This window comes from Musa acuminata, chromosome BXJ2-4 (genome assembly GCF_036884655.1).
Source record: "Musa acuminata AAA Group cultivar baxijiao chromosome BXJ2-4, Cavendish_Baxijiao_AAA, whole genome shotgun sequence".
In the NCBI taxonomy this organism is placed as follows: domain Eukaryota; kingdom Viridiplantae; phylum Streptophyta; class Magnoliopsida; order Zingiberales; family Musaceae; genus Musa; species Musa acuminata.
Genome location: NC_088341.1, coordinates 17527789 through 17545323, shown reverse-complemented (window position 1 = coordinate 17545323; position 17535 = coordinate 17527789). Strand labels below are relative to the sequence as shown.

At 37.7% G+C, this 17535-nt stretch overlaps 3 protein-coding genes across 7 annotated transcripts in view; 2 read left to right on the top strand and 1 right to left on the bottom strand.

Annotated features, from left to right (window-relative positions):
* The window catches only part of LOC135610096 (probable allantoinase), a 44544-nt gene extending 41263 nt beyond the window's left edge, over positions 1-3281 (top strand). For all 3 annotated transcript variants that reach the window (XM_065104131.1, XM_065104128.1, XM_065104130.1), the window contains 2 exons: positions 1611-1709; positions 2857-3281. In XM_065104131.1, coding sequence (XP_064960203.1) covers positions 1611-1709; positions 2857-2985 — 228 coding nt within the window. In that variant the 3' untranslated portion in view covers positions 2986-3281. The remainder of the gene's footprint in view (positions 1-1610; positions 1710-2856) is intronic.
* Positions 3282-4504: 1223 nt separating this feature from the next.
* LOC135610094 (WD repeat-containing protein PCN-like) lies at positions 4505-11018 on the top strand. Of its 2 annotated transcripts, XM_065104125.1 has the most exons (12): positions 4505-4795; positions 4888-5031; positions 5867-5987; positions 6054-6170; positions 6246-6309; positions 6525-6638; positions 6728-6890; positions 7792-7945; positions 8050-8612; positions 8831-9012; positions 9469-9729; positions 10340-10878. In XM_065104125.1, exons 1-12 carry the CDS (start codon positions 4628-4630, stop codon positions 10641-10643), a joined length of 2355 nt encoding a protein of 784 aa, XP_064960197.1. In that variant the 5' UTR covers positions 4505-4627; the 3' UTR covers positions 10644-10878. The 2 variants fall into 2 exon arrangements, with proteins under 2 accessions (XP_064960197.1, XP_064960196.1); XM_065104124.1 differs by having other exon boundaries at positions 5867-6170; positions 10340-11018.
* A 1159-nt stretch (positions 11019-12177) lies between these two features.
* LOC135583223 (ACT domain-containing protein ACR10-like) lies at positions 12178-16984 on the bottom strand. Of its 2 annotated transcripts, none has more exons than XM_065104126.1 (6): positions 16609-16984; positions 15987-16223; positions 15279-15384; positions 13581-13908; positions 12855-13139; positions 12178-12609 (listed from the first exon to the last, which is right to left on the bottom strand). In XM_065104126.1, exons 1-6 carry the CDS (start codon positions 16760-16762, stop codon positions 12472-12474), a joined length of 1248 nt encoding a protein of 415 aa, XP_064960198.1. In that variant the 5' UTR covers positions 16763-16984; the 3' UTR covers positions 12178-12471. The 2 variants fall into 2 exon arrangements, with proteins under 2 accessions (XP_064960198.1, XP_064960199.1); XM_065104127.1 differs by having other exon boundaries at positions 16619-16813.
* Positions 16985-17535: the final 551 nt, after the last annotated feature.

Here is a 17535-nt window from a genome sequence, read left to right as displayed (position 1 = left end):
ATGACAACGATGCTAGGGAGTTGATGGTCCTGTCTACACAATTTGAGGGTGGTGCATGGATCGAGAAGTAGTATTTTACACATGCCACTTAAAATTCATATCATGGAACTCGACGAGGATGGTACGAAACATATCACAATATAACAATTCAAATCATTTCTTTGTAGATAATTCAATATTAACAAAAGGATGTCCGGAGTGTACCACAAAGGTACTCCTCAAAGCTCGAAAAAGATATCAGTATTCTTTTGTAATTTAGATTATTTTCGCTAAAATTATACTAAATTTATATTTATTTTAAACCAAAAAGCCCTAATCTAATTTTTTTTATTTTCAAGTATTTTTGGAGTTATTTCCAATGTTTTTTAGGCATATCGTCGGTACGTCTCGGTACGTACCATACCGATCATTGGTCGGTACATTGGTACGGACCAAAATTGCAAGCCTTGGTCTTACGTATATTGATGCATTAATACAGTTTCACAGTTAATAGCTAGTTTATGTCTGTTAACAATAGCTTATTATCCTACAATTTGTCTTGTTTGGTATGAAGCACAGCGTGGATAATGGACATTGCCACTTCATGTTAGTGCCCAATCTTATGTGGTATGAAGCACAGCGTGGATAATGGACAAAACCCTTTTATTTCCACTGGAACTAAAATGAGTTTGTATATAAGATTTTCTTTTGTGAGAGGTTAAGTTTTCATCTTCGGATGCTAATCATTTTATTAAAAAAACTCTAATCAATAAATACGGAATATTTATTGATTGCTAGGTGTTCTATAACTGTATATTTATCATGTACTGTATTTATCATGTACTGTAGAATCTTCATTAGCAAAGCTGTCAGAAAGAATGCTTACAACATCTCATAATTTATTTTTAAGCTTTGACTTTGTCATAAATTCATAATTTAGAGCAAGGTATGCAATACTGTATCGTACCGATGTTTTGAGGTTGGCTTGGTACAGTACGGTACTGGCGTACCGAGCAGTACACCAGGGTGTACCGAGCGGTACACCAGGGCGTACCGAATAGTTTTATATATTTTCTTCCTACTGTAGCAATGTAGCATGTTCCGTCCGGTACTAGGCGGTCCACGTATCGGTATGCCGTCGGACCGATACATACCGCCCATAACGGGCGGTACCATTCGGTATTGCATACCATGATTTAGAGTAAACCTTGTGACATTCAGAATATCTGACGATTGATTTCAAATTATTGGAAATAAATATACAAAAAACTGTCCGTTCTAGATAAGACAACTGTGGATGAGATTTTTCTTCTTGTCCTCTTAATATGTAAATCTTTTACCAATCATGGATGCAGTCCTAATCTGGAACTGCACCAAAATAGTGCATGCTAAAATCAGTCAGATTGCTATGCATGTTATTAGTAATATATATGGGCACAGGAACCATCTACATACTGCACTGGGCAACATGGCCTACCTGGACAATCCATGTTATAAGATGTCCTGGGAACATGGAACTATGGAATATGCACAAGAGGTGGATGGTATTTTTGGTTCATATGTATCACAGTAGAGATGTCACATACATATTAATATTATTATGCTGATAACTTTTAAATGATTTGTTTCAGGGTGCCATCATATTGGGAAATGATGCAGATTTTGCTGTATGGGAACCTGAAGTGGAGTTTGAACTTGATGAGAACTACAAAACATACCATAAGCATCCGGTATATGTTTGTTTCTCTTAAAAATCTGTTTACTACTCTGCCACTTAAGGCGCTCATCATTGTCAGATAACCCACTGATTTGTTTAACACGTATGAGTGGTTCCTGGTCATCATTGTTCGTCATTGTCAGATAACACATTTAATCAGAGTCACTAAACTAAGTTCACTTATGTCAATAGGATATTTTGTGTTGCTAATAAGACCATCTGCAGAATTTGAGGGAACTTGGTAATTGATACAGGTCCCCATATCTGAAGTTACTGTGTATGTCATTGTTTTTGTTAGACATAATTAAATGGTACACCTTACAAGCATGGACTCTGCAAATAAATTTGGTTGTGACCCCAAACCACAAATATGCTTGTGCTCCAATGCCCCTCTGCAATCCCATCATTATTATTTAGCTCTAATCATGATTCATGTGGTTTTCATGGCACGTTATATTTAATGTGCCAACCACCGATGTGACTACGTTCTTCTGCACAAGCAGTATGATTTTCTTTCAATAAAAAAGTCTTTTATTAGAAATTATAGAAGCATCGTGACTTGTCAGCTGAACCATTATAAAGCATGATCAGAACCTTTACTTTTTAACACCTTCAAGTGGATTTAGTTTTTCTCATAATAAATAAACCATGAATGAAAAATTGTCATTAGGCTTCTTGTACTGATGATATCTGAACAATGAATGAAAGCAAGGGCATCTCAACTCCAAATATACTAACTACTTAATACACTACGAAGCTGTTTCTACGGTGTATTTTTATTTAGCAAGAGACATATACCATAAATATGTGTTCCTTTAAATATGTAAAGCAGTGGCCGAGAATTAGATTGCATCATTCCTGAAAAGGCATCTTGTTGCATGCCAAAGCTTGACAGACAATAGGGGAGTTTCAGGATAAGTCTTTATTTGGAATTAATGATCATGATGTTTCTGCTTATCAAAAAGAAAAAAAATTGGTGTTTAGTGATGTTCTCTCATCCCTGTGCTTTTAATTCGACAGCTTTTAACGATATAAGCATATGGCTTTTTCCTGAGAGCAGGTTCCATTTGTATTTTATAAGAATTTGAGTCCTTATACCATCATTCTTCATCAGATCTGGTTTGTTCTTCCTTAATATAATTGTGGATCTCCTTATGCAGAATATCTCACCCTATATAGGAAGGAGACTCTCGGGCAAGGTTTTGGCCACTTTTGTGAGGGGAAATCTTGTGTTCAGTGAAAGATCACATGCACCTGCAGCCTGTGGTTCTCCAATCCTTGCAAAATAGGCAACAGTGACAAGTTACAAATTAGCTTCCTTCTTGGAGACCAATCATCAATTCCAATAAGATGCGAGGGAATTGAAGATTCCTGAGCTTCCACCTGCAGTGGCATCTGTTAGTGGAGAAAGGTGGAAAGAAGGGTAAGAGCTAGCTTTCTGTTCATCAGCCAAACATGATATTTGGAAAGTGATGTTTGGTGAAATCGTACTTGATTCATCATAGAATAGGGAAAACACTTTTCTCCCATGCAATGCTTTGGCTTGTGATAGATATACTTGGAAAGATATCCGGATTCCCTTTCATAGATTGAGTATCTATTTCACTTAATAGAAAACAGAATAACGCTCATCATTAGCTTAGACACTTCTATAGAAATTAATTTCACATATATTTGACATCATATCCGGCTATCATCTTCTGTCTCTTTTAGTATCACTAATAAATAATTATTGATAATATTTCTCGTATGAAACAATTGCTGTTCTTAAAAATGATGTAGAACTTATGGACACAAAATTGATATTGAAAATAGAATAAATGTGAGATTCTTCTGTTTTTCGTTTTTGGCATACATATAATGGCCACTACAAATCCTATTTCTTAGGAAAAATGCCCTGTTGCTGTGTAGGCCTAAACAAACAATAGTTTATTTTTGGTCAAATTTAATTAATTCGATAAATGTTCAAATAAATATCTCCAGTAATTTTTAACTACATCCTTTTAATTTCGAGTTTCTAAAATTTTATTGGAAGTTTAAAAAATAGTAATCAAAGAAAAGCATTTCAGTGAGTCTCCACATTTACACGAAAATTTTGATATAAAGAAAAGGTTAAATGATTAATTGACCACATAGAGAACGTTTTTCTTCCATTCGATGGGCATCTTTGCAAGAAATCTATATTTGTAGTATTGATGAAATCATATGTATTTAGGTATTTATATGTGTGTGATGTATGTATGTATGTCTGTGTATGTGATGTGTATGTATATGTATATGTATATGCATATATTTATATATTTATATATATATGTGTATATATATATATATATATATATATGTATGTATATGTATATATATATATATATATATTTATGTATATATATATATTTATATTTATATATAGTATATATGTATACATGTATATATATATATATATGGATACATACATGTATACATATATATACACACACATAGATACACATATATACACATATATACATATATATACATACATACAGATATATATATATATATATACATATATATATACACACATATACATATATATATACATACATACAGATATACAGATATATATATATATATATATATATATATATATATATATATATATATATATATATATATATATATATATATATATATATATATATATATATATATATATATATATATATATATATATCGGAGGGAAGGCCTTAGGCCGGGACTTAGGTCGGGCGATATGTGGCGTGTGCCGTACTGGTCGCGTAACTTAGGTTGCTACAAAGAGATTTGCGTGAACCGCTTCTTAAAGGGCAGGGTTTGGCGTCTCAAAACCCTCGTCATTGCGGCGTCCGGCCGCCATCGCGCTCCTCTGATCTCGATCACAGATTTTGACTTGGAGATTCTTCCGTGATTCTCCTCATGGAAAAGCTGCGAATTCATCGGACTAGCTCGGTGGAGTGGAAGCCGTCGGCGGTGGTGGCCTTGGCCACTAGCGCGGACGGCTCGCAGGTGGCGGCGGCGCGGGAGGACGGGTCCGTGGAGATATGGCTCGTTTCGCCTGGTTCCGTTGGATGGCATTGCCAGCTTGTACGGTTCATGGGCCGTCGTGGTGTTGGTTGTTTCTTGTTCTTGTTGCCCTAACTATTTTCTAAATGTTAATCTATGTGTTTTCCCTGAAGACGGTTCAAGGAGATCCTAGTCGGAGGATTTCTTCGTTGGTCTGGTGCCGCTCGAGTTCGAAGAGCGCCGGCCCTGGACGGTTGCTGTCCTCGAGAATAGATGGGTCGATATCAGAGTGGGATCTGTACTCGCTAAACGAAAAGGTTCGGTTTTTCTTTTTTGTTTTTGCATTAAAGACCCGTTCTTGCCTCTTGTTGTACTTGCTGAAACTACAATTCTGCATGCTAGCAATGTAGGATGCAACTGGTCAATGCATCAAATTTGCTCAAATTAGTCACCTAGCCTTGTCACAAGTTTCTTGTGCATGAATTTGCAACTTGATCTGGGCGTTTTACATAGTGTGACTTCTATTATAGTAAATTTCTGTAAGGTGAATCATGTGCTGAGAGCTGCACTGATGATTTGAAACCATGAAAACTAGTTTCAAGAACCTAAGAGTTACTTATTGTGTTCCCTATTGTCAACTTCAACTTACATGTGTTATGACTCAATTAAGTACAGTTATGAGCCTTCTCAAATCAATGGAGAGTTATGAGGGATTTATTAATATATTTCATGAGTATGAGAAGAGTCGGACATTTTTGAATTACATGAAACTTCTTGCAATTGCATAAGGTGAGGAACTTTTTCTCAAAAAAGAAAAAAAAAAGAGGTTTCAGAGCCTTATGGTTAAGGACCAATCAAAGTCCATATTGGCCACAAGGGCCAAGTACAGATGGAACCTAAGACGGGACAAATGTGGAAACTGCAGTGAGGATCCATTTCACTCTGTTATTAACATCTATTTAGCTGCAGTATTGAGCATTACATATTAAAAATCTAGTTGAAGCTGTAATGCTATCATTAAACGGGCTGGTGTTTTTTTGCTTGATTAATTTTATCATGCAATCTCAATGGATTAAGAAATTTTGCTGTTTAATGTTCATTTGTTTATAATACTGCAATACTCAGATTGTCCTGTTAATGTGGTTCCTCTAGATCGCACTAGATTCAATTGGAGTGTCTATCTGGCAGATGGCTGTAGAGCCTTCTGTTGATTCACTGCAATCAGAGAAGACTGACTCTGGACTTGTACCAAATGGTTGCACAAATCATGATGGTCAGAGTGATTCTGAATCTTGTCTTAATGATGATGACGATGAATCTGATGAGCTTCACACTGTAGCCTCTCAGACATCTAGTCAACGTTTGGCTGTTGCCTGTGATGATGGTTGTATCCGAATGTATAGCGTCTCTGATAAAGATGGGTTGACTTGCAGCAGATCTTTCCCCAGGGTTAGCGGTTAGATTCTTAACCTTATTCCTCATTATTTTTCGTTATTTCTATTATGAAAACTTGTTATTTCCTTAATTGCAGGGCAAATTTTGAGTGTTACATGGAGCCAAAATGCAGAGTTGATATTTTCAGGGAGCAGTGATGGGTATGTTCATTTGTTAATGGTTGTACTGTATATTATATATGTTAATCTTGTTACCCTTTTGTATTTGTATGTAAGCCCAATCCTTCCTTGTTAGCTTCATTCTGTGGTGTGTTGACCTTTCGTCATGTACTACTGTTTTCTTCTCGGCCATTATTTTTGTGCTATTTAGAACATATTTTTACAGGATCATGTTGTTGTCCTGATGGTTCTTGCAGTTTCATAAGATGTTGGAATGTTACATCTTTCCACGAGACATACCGCATTACAGTTGGGCTCGGAGGTTTGGGCAGTGGACCGGACCTTTGTGTGTTGTCATTGCTCTTCTTAAGGTAATTAAAAAAATGCTATAGTTATTTGGATGTCTATGTGAAACTCCTTTCTAGCCAATTCTTCTCTCATCCACAAGCTATTCTATTAGGTCTGGCACACTTATCAGTGGAGATAGTACTGGGAGTGTTCAATTCTGGGACAGTCACCATGGAACACTTGTGCAAGCACTCACTTATCATAAGGGTGATGTGAATGCTTTAGCTGCTGTCCCTAGTCAAAACAGGGTGTTTTCTGCTGGTTCAGATGGACAGGTACTGAGTTCATATCATTATCATATAAGTGGCTTTCAGTTGTTAAATATACTTAGCTTCCAATGTACGTTATTGGATTCTTTTGGTGGATGAAAAAAGAAGGCTTTTTTACCTAGTAATAAATATGACATACCTATTTGTGAATCAGGTATTCAATCGTGTCTACAATGTTTGTTATCTTTCTACAATTGCTTAATGGCTTAATCTCAACTTTACCACTTTGAACATGGGACCAGCTTAAGCAGTGTATAAAATTAACAAGATGATCTATCAAGCATAATTATGAAGCATAGCATATGAAATTTATTTTCTTGCTTAGACAAAATATAGGCTTCAGGAAAGGTAACATATTTGTTCTTTTTTGCTAGTCAAAGAGAATGAATGATCAAGAAAACAAGAAGCTAGATTTAGAGTAGTGATGGCTTATCTGTAAGCTGAGGACACCCTCAATAATTAATTAGTGTAGTTGCAGTGACTAACATTTGGGTGTTGGTTGAGCTGTAAGATCTACCTCTGAATTGCTATGCTTCAATGCACAAGACTCTAGAAAGCTTGAAGCGTCTGTAGCAGTTCAAGTATCACCCTTGAGTTACAGTTTTATTTGTTCCCCACTGCACTGTGAAGGATCTTGAATATGCTCTTGCAAAGTTCTTCTCTTTCATTTTTGGTCATAATAATCATGTGTATTTGCTTCATTGCTCAATTTGTCATGTAGATATATTCTCACATGATATATAGAAGGTAGATCAACACTATTTAGAGGGAAGCTTTGATTACACCATGCAAAATCATTGGTTTAGCTTATTCTTGTATTCTTAACTTGTAAATACAGGTTTAGATCTATGAATCTAAATGTGTTATTGAGCTGTAACTGATAAACTTCATTCTCATGGTTGTCCAGGTTATTCTTTATAAGCTTTCGACTGATATGATTAGTACGGAGAAAGAGGGGCTTCCTAAGGAAGAAATGGTTAAATGGACCTATGTTGGATATATAAGGGCTCATACTCATGATGTTAGGGCATTGGCAATGACAGTACCAATTAATAGAGAAGGTTTGCTAATATGAACCACTAATGAAGTGTTCAATTTTTTCTTGTTTGCATTGCACTCTAAACATCATATTGAACTTGTGTATGTTCCATAATTTCTTTGATAGATACATTACCTGATGAGAAGGTGCACAAGGTACGTCGTCAAGAGAAACCCATCAGTTTTAGTTATCACAGATGGGCACATCTAGGGGTCCCAATGCTCATTTCTGGAGGCGATGATGCAAAGTTATTTGCTTACTCTGCTAGAGAGTTCACCCAATTCTCACCTCATGATATTTGCCCTGCACCTCAGCAGCCATTGATAAAGTTGGTGAATAATACAGTTGTACATGGGGCTTCAACAATGCTTGTTCAATCCTCTGGTGCATTGGATGTTTTGCATGTCAAGTTAAATGGTAAAGAGGTGGCGACACAACTTCTTGCTCGGGTGAAAAGCAAAGGATCCAGAAAAATTGTTTGTAGTGCAATAAGTACTTCTGGAATGCTCTTTGCATACTCTGATCAAGTAAAGCCCTACCTCTTTGAATTGAGAAAACAAAAAGTTGGAAAAAGCAAGTGGTCTATTGTCAAAATAAAGTTACCTAAGAGGCTGTTGCATGCGCACACTATGATTTTCAGTGCAGATTCCTCACGCCTGATGCTAGCTGGTCATGATAGAAATATTTATGTAAGTTAATTTTGTTTTGTAATTGAGGATTTAGGGCAGATTTAGTCAGCTGTACTAAGTGAACTTCTTAGTTTTGTTTCTTGATAGCTTATTTATTGTCTTTACTTGCTTGTTTATGCATGGGTTTGAGTGGCACAGATCTTTTGCTAATACTTCTACCGTGTCTCATTTTACTTCTTATCAATTATCACTGATGTTGAGCGTGTTTTGGAGAACAGGTTGTGGACATCAAAGGATCAGAGCTAGTTCACACTTTTGTCCCTCAAAGGAAGTTGGATAATTTGAAATTTGCACCCAGCGAGCCTCCTGTTACCAAAATGTTCACTAGTGCAGATGGGCAGTGGTTAGCTGCTATTAATTGTTTTGGTGACATCTACATATTTAATTTAGAGATAGACAGGTAAGTTGATTTAGCTATAATGTCATTTACTGATTTGAGTCCAATATCATTTGCAGTTATATACAAATTTCACCAACAGTTGACTATCTTTTCTGATATTTATTATAATCTTTTGGGGTGGGAGAGTGAGAATTTTTAAATAGTCTTTTTGAAATTATTTCTTTTAACTATCTTTCAATTGGTCAAGTGAATAATTTTTGCTGGAACTCTGGATGTTTGAGTATATTCTATAAATTGTTTTTTTTTTAGCCATGATTATCATCAACCTGGAAACTTTATGTTGAGAGAATTTGTATATCTGCTGTGTGACACCTTTTCTTTCTTCAGTTGGCCTAAAAACTTTGCATGTGCCTGTTACAGATTAACATCCCTTTTGTGCCTCTATTTTTTCATTTGCTTGTTAGTTCAATTGTAATAGTCTTGGTTGATCGAGACAGTTTTATTGTCGTTTGGCAGGCAACACTGGTTCATATCCAGGTTGAACGATGCTTCTGTCACTGCTGCCGGTTTTCCTCCTAAAAACAGTAATGTGTTTGTCGTCACAACATCTTGTAATGAAGTCTTTGTGTTTGATTTAGAAGCAAAACAGTTAGGTGAATGGTCAAAGCACCACAGTCACCATCTTCCTCGAAGATTTCAAGAATTTCCAGGAGAGATCATTGGCCTCACTTTTCTGCCTTTCTCCTTATCATCTTCAGTTATCATATATAGTGCAAGGTATGATTTGTCTTCATTGTTTAGCTTTAGTAACATGGCTGATTTTTCATGGTGGTACATAAATGTGCACTTGTATGTTAACTTTCATAAAGCAAGGAAATTAGGTTGAACTATGTCTTGTCTGAGAACTGCTTTACTATTACTTTGAGGACCAACAAATTAAGCAATTATTTTATATTTAGTTGTTGCTTTTACCAAAAGCAGCAACTCTTTGATATTTAATGTGTTTTGCTCACTTGGGAAGTTCTTTTGTTTGCATTAGCATACTTCTTTGAATAATGTGGCACTGACATTTAGTAAATCTTTGTAAATAAAGATCATTATAGTCGAGAACCTCTCTAATGAGTTGAAAGTAAAATTGAACAATCATATTTGTTAACTGCTCGAGGTGATTCAATGAAATTAAATCTGGAAAGATTTACTTGTGTTATTTTGCATCAGGCTGCCAACTAGTGTGAGATCAACGTCTTCGTTTGTTTCATTATATTTTTTTGATATTATATTTCATTGCAAAGGATTTGACTTTTATTGTCTGAAAGGACATTTGTCCACCAACACTAGTGTTCAGGGGGATCCTTAATCATGTTTTGACCTTTTCTTATCCATACAGGGCGATGTGCTTTATCGACTTTGGGTTGCCAGTTGATCAAGATGATGAAAGCCCCATTCATTCAGATCTACCACTAGAGAAAAATGATTATAACAAAATTTTTGGAGGAAAGCGAAAGCGAAAATATCTAGAACAGAAATCTAAACCTTTTAACAAAAAGAATTTTGATTTTTTTGCATTCAGAGATCCTGCCTTATTCGTGAGTCACATGTCAGATAATTCTCTTCTGCTAATAGAGAAGCAGTGGATGGAAGTTGTCAGGGACTTTGATGCCCCCATTCACAGACACATATATGGAACATAACACCAGATTGTGCTGGCATTGCCGCAGAAACAAGTGAGACATGCCGTGACCAAGTTTTATCTTCTTTTCTGCATCAGACCAGGCTTCCGCAACAGTATATCCTTACAAGTATTTATCTACAGTTCCAGATTCTCATCTGTTTACGGGAGGAAGTTTTGTTTCCATCAGACAGGTAATTTAGTATCTGTAAAATGAGTGAACTGATAATAATCGAGTAATTGTTCTTCTATGTTCACTTTGAAGATTATCATTGTGGCATCAAGTTTTTTCTAGGCCAAACAGGTTATTAGCTAATCCATGGAAGGAAAGCATTGTTGTGTACTAAGTGAAATGTGTAAAGCTGAACAGCACTATTGATCGAGCTTGGCTTTTTTACCTCTCCCTATGTTCAATCATCATTCGTTATGTGCCAGACCGCAGTGTTAGATGAGTTTAACACAGGTTAAAAGTAATGTCTCCTCTCCTCCCCTTGCCAGACCTCAAATGATGTTACTGCTACAACATAAAGATTACTTATTACAGTGTATTCACGATATTTTTTGCAGTGTGTTCGTGATGCACTAATTATTACATTATGAAAGAGAATAAGATTTCCTCTCTCTCTCTCCATGTTTAATGATAGAATCATATTATGGCTTTTCTTATCTGTTAACGATAGATCAACGGTATCTATCGAACGAAGGGTGACGGGCGTGGTTTACGCTTCGTAGGTGGCTCCCATCAGCAAGGTCGGCAGCTCGGCCTCGGATCCGCTGTTCGATCCCCAAGACGCTTCGCAGGGTCCGAGCGCGTAGGACGCCAAACGTGGGATACGTGTCAACGTTGCGGTTTGCATAACTTTGACTTTGGTGGTCAACCAGGCTGCAAAACACCCCATTTTTAGGTAAATAAATATGTAGAAATTAATTTCCCAATCGGATTAATATTTGGGGGATTTAAGTGGGACGGATTGTTGTGATGATGTATGTATGTGGATTTGGGATTAATGTGGTGCAGGTGGACCATATGATGGATGGACGGGCATGGCCGTACGTGACGACGATTAGCACGCGCTTATGGAGTGTGATGCCGATACATAAACCTTCTCGACATGTAGCAGAAGATTAAAGGCATTTGGTAAAAGCACATCACTAATGGTCATAAATTAGCATAACGCAAGTGGTAACGCAGAGACTGACGATTGAGATGGGATTTATTGCTTCGTCAAAGGCGCATTTGCCATGGCGACCGGGCATCATCCGCAGCGGTCGGCCCTGCCAGATCACTGCATACGGCCGGTTACATCCCACGGCAGCCACAGCAACGGCGATGACCCCAGCAAGCGAGGTCGCATTACCAGTATGCGTCCCAGGGAAGAAGAAGACAACGGGTTTTCAGAGGTCACATTACCAGGGTAGAGGATAAGGGTTTTATTTAGATGCATCGGAATTCCCCTGCACTAGAGGAAAATGACTATGATGATAATGGTGGATTGTCACATTCTCTAGAAAAGTGATCTACGGAAAGCTTGAAAGAGTTTCAAAACCAAACAAGATGGATGGATATGAACAAGTAATTACTAGTTATTGGACATACAAATTGTATCTTCTACTGTCACTTTGGATGTAGTAAGGATTCCTATTTGCCTAAAGCTACCATGTACAAAACAAAACTAGTGAGAGAGAAGTAACTTGTCAGCACACTTTCTGGTCTTAGTATATGAACCCTAGAAATATTTACACCACCACTGGGTATGTTATGTTGAGCAGTGATTTAGGCTGAAGATGTTTCTGTGCCGTAGAAGAAGACTTCATAAACCTCAGAATCAGAGAACGTTGACGATGCCGGATCAGTGCCAACCCATCAACATTTTTGTCACTGCCTCCACAATTTTGTCCCTTGATCCACAAAGCTCATGATCGTCGCCGAGATGGACTCTGTAAACTTCCCACTCTCTATCACCAACAACATGCCTGCCAATCTCCGCCTGGAAATCCAGATTCGGACACTGTATCAGCTAATGGATTCGGCTTAAAAATTGATGCGGTAAAAGTTTTATGCAAAGAGTGGGAAGAAAATATCTGAAATTGCCCGACCAAAGATTGATGTCAGGCATGTGATGGTTATAACTGCTATATTCTGTCATGGCAATTTCCAGAATATGTAGCTGATAATTAAAAAAATTGGTGGTCTTTGAAAAGATGTAATCAGATTGAAAGAGCAAAGATATACCAGAAAGATTCTTATCTTGAGGATTTTAAGTGCAAGGGTGATGTCAAAGAAAACAAGAGGCCGGCCCTTGCCAGATAATTCAACTGGATTCGCAACTATAAGTTCAGTGTCAGGCCCCCGGCTGATCAGATTCACTCGTAGCGAACAGGATAACTCCATTCTCAAACGAGAACATAAAGCTTTCTGCTTGTTGGAGTCGACAATCTTCTTTCCATCATTTTGCACCACAAACAAGTCTATGTTGCAGTTTCCATTTTCGGCTGCGTTGAACCGCCCGTAAGAAATCTGGTCAGATCAAAATTTCACATGAATAGGCTTACAAAAGGAAGGAAGATAAGTTAGGAATTGCTAATTTTGCAAACAGGCATACTATCTATGCATTTAACCTCTGTGATTGCAGTAGTAAAACCCAGCATAGTGTGCAGGAAAGAAAAAGATTGCTGTTATTATAATGGCAAACGAGCATTCAAAGTAGAGAACGATTAGCAAAAGGAGGACAAATTCTACGAAGATTACCCACTGCTGGAAAGTGATTTTATCCTATCCTACTGCTGTCCACAATATACGATAGAATTAAGGCACAATAAAAAAACAAAATTACCTTAGTTTTGCACTATGAACAGTGAAATATAAACCGTAGACTCATGAAGCCATTTCAAGACGAGATAAGTATTGCCACTACAAAGTACAAGATTAATGTTTGTCTATTTATTTCTCGTTTATTACCTGGATGTTGTAATCCTTGAGGGTCCTCATGATGTCATAGAGGAGGCCCTTATGATCATGACATTGAATTTGAATCAGTGAATGAGCATGGCTGAGAGAGTTGTCCACCGAAACACTAGACCTAGGAAGAGAACTTGAAGGTTCTTCTTGAAACTCTAGGGTAATCAAGTCCTCTGTCACAGAAGGAGGTAGAAAAGATGATGCTTGCAAACATTCAGCAAGCTCTGCGCTTGCCAGCTCAATGTCACAACTGCACATAGAATCCCCCAAGACAGCACTCAGTTGAGTGCACGCCTCGTCCTTCCTGTTCTTTGTATGGAGAAGCTCCCTGAAATCATCACCATAGTTATCAGTTATGGTATAAGCTGGAAAGGAAGCAAACAGCTAGGCGAAATCCACATATATACACACATCATCATGTAAAGTTTATAAGACTTCAGTAATGCTTCTTCTATCATAGATTGTGATCTAGGATTTATAGTGGCTTTCAAAACCATTAAAGTAGAAAAAATATCCAGTTTCCACTTTCCAGTTTATAGAACCTAACATTTAGAAATGGCAATCAACGATCCTTTAAGGTCAACTGTTACCAGCAACAGGCTCCTGTCACCAACCATATAACAGAAAAGCTAGGACCAATTGCACGAGAAAATCAAGAAAGAAATGAGTGAAAAGGTCACTGCCTTGAACTCCTATTAGCCACTACCAAGGATTGCCAGACCACATGATGCCAATCATTCTGGTTGGTGCAAACCAGTTCATGGTAAATCAGCATTTCAGCCAAAACTCATTTCAATGAACCAGACAAAAAGCTGAAGCTATTTCCTGAATTGATCGATTCCAATTCATTCTAAACCAGTATGTCATACTGTTTTGGAAATTGATCAGTCACTTATTAACTCTGCAAATGCTAAAATTGTTTCAAGTTTTTCACTTCTCCACTTGATGGTGGTAGCTGCTGGAGAAACGAGAAGAAGAAACATAGCGATCCCTACCGGTTGGGTTAGAGAGCAATGCTATTGTTGCCATCCTTCTCAAATTCCAAGCCAGAGATATGACAAGACTAACTAATATAGGATGTTCATCAGCGTACTCAAATCCCCATCAATCGAAATCTCAAACCCCTCTGCCAGGTTGTGCCCCAGGGATCAGTGGTTTGCAAGTCGCAAGATGGATCCTAGTCTTAAATCATAAGTATCAGATATCAATAGCGAACAAAATCTTGCGACAAGTATCTTGCAGTGAACTTCATATCTCTTGTTGCTTTAGCAATGCATATTTTAAAACAACTTTCCATAGATCTCCCGACCAAATAAGTGTCTCTTGTATCCTTGGATACTCAATATTAACAATAGAAGTATACATATCCAAGAATCTATGCTGCTTTAAATGGGGTTTTTTCTCTCATATATAACCACAAACTAAAAATGTTGTTGCACCTTGCCCAAACAGTGTGAATTTTTACGACATCACTGTTTTTTTTAGCAGCCCATCACCCAAAAGGCCATAAACTTTTAATATTTTTAGAGAAATAATTACAACATGGCCAACTGGTTTTTGTTTTTTGTTTTCCAATCAGTGGTCAAAAAAGATTTTCCTTTCATGAACTAATGCTAACAACAATTGATCAGAAAACAAGAATTTGGATACTAGGCAAAACAAAGAGACTTTCTGAATGCTATTGGAAATGTAAGGAACCTGGTGTCCGTAACCAAGAAGAGGTCCACGACTCTCCCATCCGGAGTTGTCGATACCTTCACCCTCCTGATTGTAAGCTCCAACTCGCACAATACCTCCGTAACATCTGCCGTTTTCATAATAAAAGAAATTATCTCATGCTAAAATGCTCAAAACTGAACAATTCGAGGATGCTCTTGGAAATAGGGGTGAAAAGGACTCAAAAAAGTATAAGAGAAAGAAAGTGCACACACATGCATCACATCGGCATAGGCAAAAGACCCAAAGGAGGGAGTTTGTTTAGAACTAAACATGCACATAAGTGCAGCAGACCTCAATTAATTGTCTCTCTTACAGAAAAGAAAACACGACTAGAGAGTGCAAACCCAATAAACTCATACATCCACAGATAAACTCCAGACTGTGCACGAACGAAAGGAGATGCAAGCTCAAACTATCTGCGCATACGAAACTAAGAGAAAATAATGAAACCAATACAGTATAATCTCGAAACAAAGGAATGCTCTGAAACCTGATTACATCTAGGAAAACAAGTATATAGATAAAACGTTCCACACAAGAAGCATATGTGCAATGTTATAGAAGCAACTTGAAGATTCCACAGAACGATAAGATCCAAGATTCCTAGATTTAAAGAGAATCCAGATTCCATACAAATTGAAGCATGATAAGCAACAACAGAAGAACAAAGAAGAGTAATATTATTACCATGCAAAAGGCCCATCCTGTCGTAGCACGAGAACATGAGCAAAAAGACCTGAGGGTTCTGCTCTGTGGCCGTCTCCTGACGTCTGTTGAAGTAGTAGCTATCGATCCCCAACGGGGACGAAGCCGGCGGACAGGCCGCAATCAGCCTCTTCTTCAACAAGGCCCACCTCGTCGCCTTCCTACCCCTCTCCACCACCCAAAACAGTACATAGCACCATTTACCATCCGTGCTGAAATCTGGAAACCAAATCGCGTTTCAGTTCTTCCACAAAAACCATATACGATGTTTCTTTCTCTTTTTGTCAGAAGGAAATAGAGAACAGCCAAGATCACGTATAAAGTCGAGCAAGAATCGCATCAAGAACAATTGTATGGTCGAAAAGACGAACAAAGATTTCAACTTTCACACGGAAACCTCAACGAGATCAATCTTTTTTAAGGAAAGAGAAGAATTCATCTCGTTTCCCTCCCAAAAATCGCGTGAAGACGGACTTGCTGGGTTGAAAAGAGAGAAAAGGTTTCGACTTTGACACGGAAAACACACCAAGATTCAGATCTTTACTTGGGGAAAACAGAAGAACTCGACGGGGCAAAGAGGGGCGAAAAGAGGACCAGGGTTCACCTCCCCGTACAATGTTCAACCCGAAGAGGAGAATCACGCGGCAGAGGTCGCATCCGAGGCCGGTCTTGTCGGGGCAGCTGATGGTGATCAAGCTCGGCTCTCCCGGCCTCTCCGGCGGCCGAATGATTACCACGTCGTCGCTCGGGATGCCCATCGCTTCTCTCCTCCTCCCCTTCGTTCGTGTCCTCTCCGCTCCCCGATCCCTTGCTCCCCGACTTGGGAGTTCGGCGGCCTCCGAGTGGAGCACCAGCAGTAGGCGTTGACGCAGCCGCTTGGCTTCCCTATAAGATGGGAAGATGCGCAAAGACTCGGACAAATCTTTGTGTCCTCTGTTTGTTTCCTATTGCTCGCTTATTTTCAGCGATCTTTCTTTCTTTCTTTCTTTCCCCTTTTTTTTCGGAGCTGTCCATTTTCCGATATTACAGTTTAACTGTAGGAATTATGTTGGATGTATCATCAATAATATTAAAAGGCTTTTCAATAATAAAAGAGTATTAACATAAAATCTCACTTAATTCGGCTGATAAAGATTTTGAAGGCACTTATCCATTGCCCCCAAAAAATTTCAACGAAATACTTTTTTCTTGCCACAAAAAAAAAAAAAAAGATAATGATATATATATTTATATAATTTTTTTTCTTGCAAAAAAAAAGATATATATATATATATATATATATATATGGAATTATACCAAAAATGTTATCAGTGCAGACATAAACTCTAATATTTTTTTTCTTGCAAAAAAAGATATATATATATATGGAATTATACCAAAAATGTTATCAGTCCAGACATAAACTCCAATTAAACTTACTCAATACAGATCTATCTCATCGTCTCTCGCATGTTTCTTTACGTCTGTTCTTGTTCTTCCCCTAACAAATGACCGAGACATCACGGTAGGTTCTGTCGTATGCATGTGATGT

Excerpts from the sequence above, each read along its gene's own strand:
- LOC135610094 (XM_065104124.1), top strand. The coding sequence starts at position 4,628 with ATGGAAAAGCTGCGAATTCATCGGACTAGCTCGGTGGAGTGGAAGCCG. Across the intron at positions 8,613-8,830 it reads GTCATGATAGAAATATTTAT|GTTGTGGACATCAAAGGATC; the intron begins GTAAGTTAATTT and ends TTTGGAGAACAG. Across the intron at positions 9,013-9,468 it reads TTTAATTTAGAGATAGACAG|GCAACACTGGTTCATATCCA; the intron begins GTAAGTTGATTT and ends GTCGTTTGGCAG.
- LOC135583223 (XM_065104126.1), bottom strand. The coding sequence starts at position 16,762 with ATGGGCATCCCGAGCGACGACGTGGTAATCATTCGGCCGCCGGAGAGG. Across the intron at positions 16,224-16,608 it reads GTTGAACATTGTACGGGGAG|ATTTCAGCACGGATGGTAAA; the intron begins GTGAACCCTGGT and ends TTTGGTTTCCAG. Across the intron at positions 15,385-15,986 it reads CAGGATGGGCCTTTTGCATG|ATGTTACGGAGGTATTGTGC; the intron begins GTAATAATATTA and ends TGAAAACGGCAG.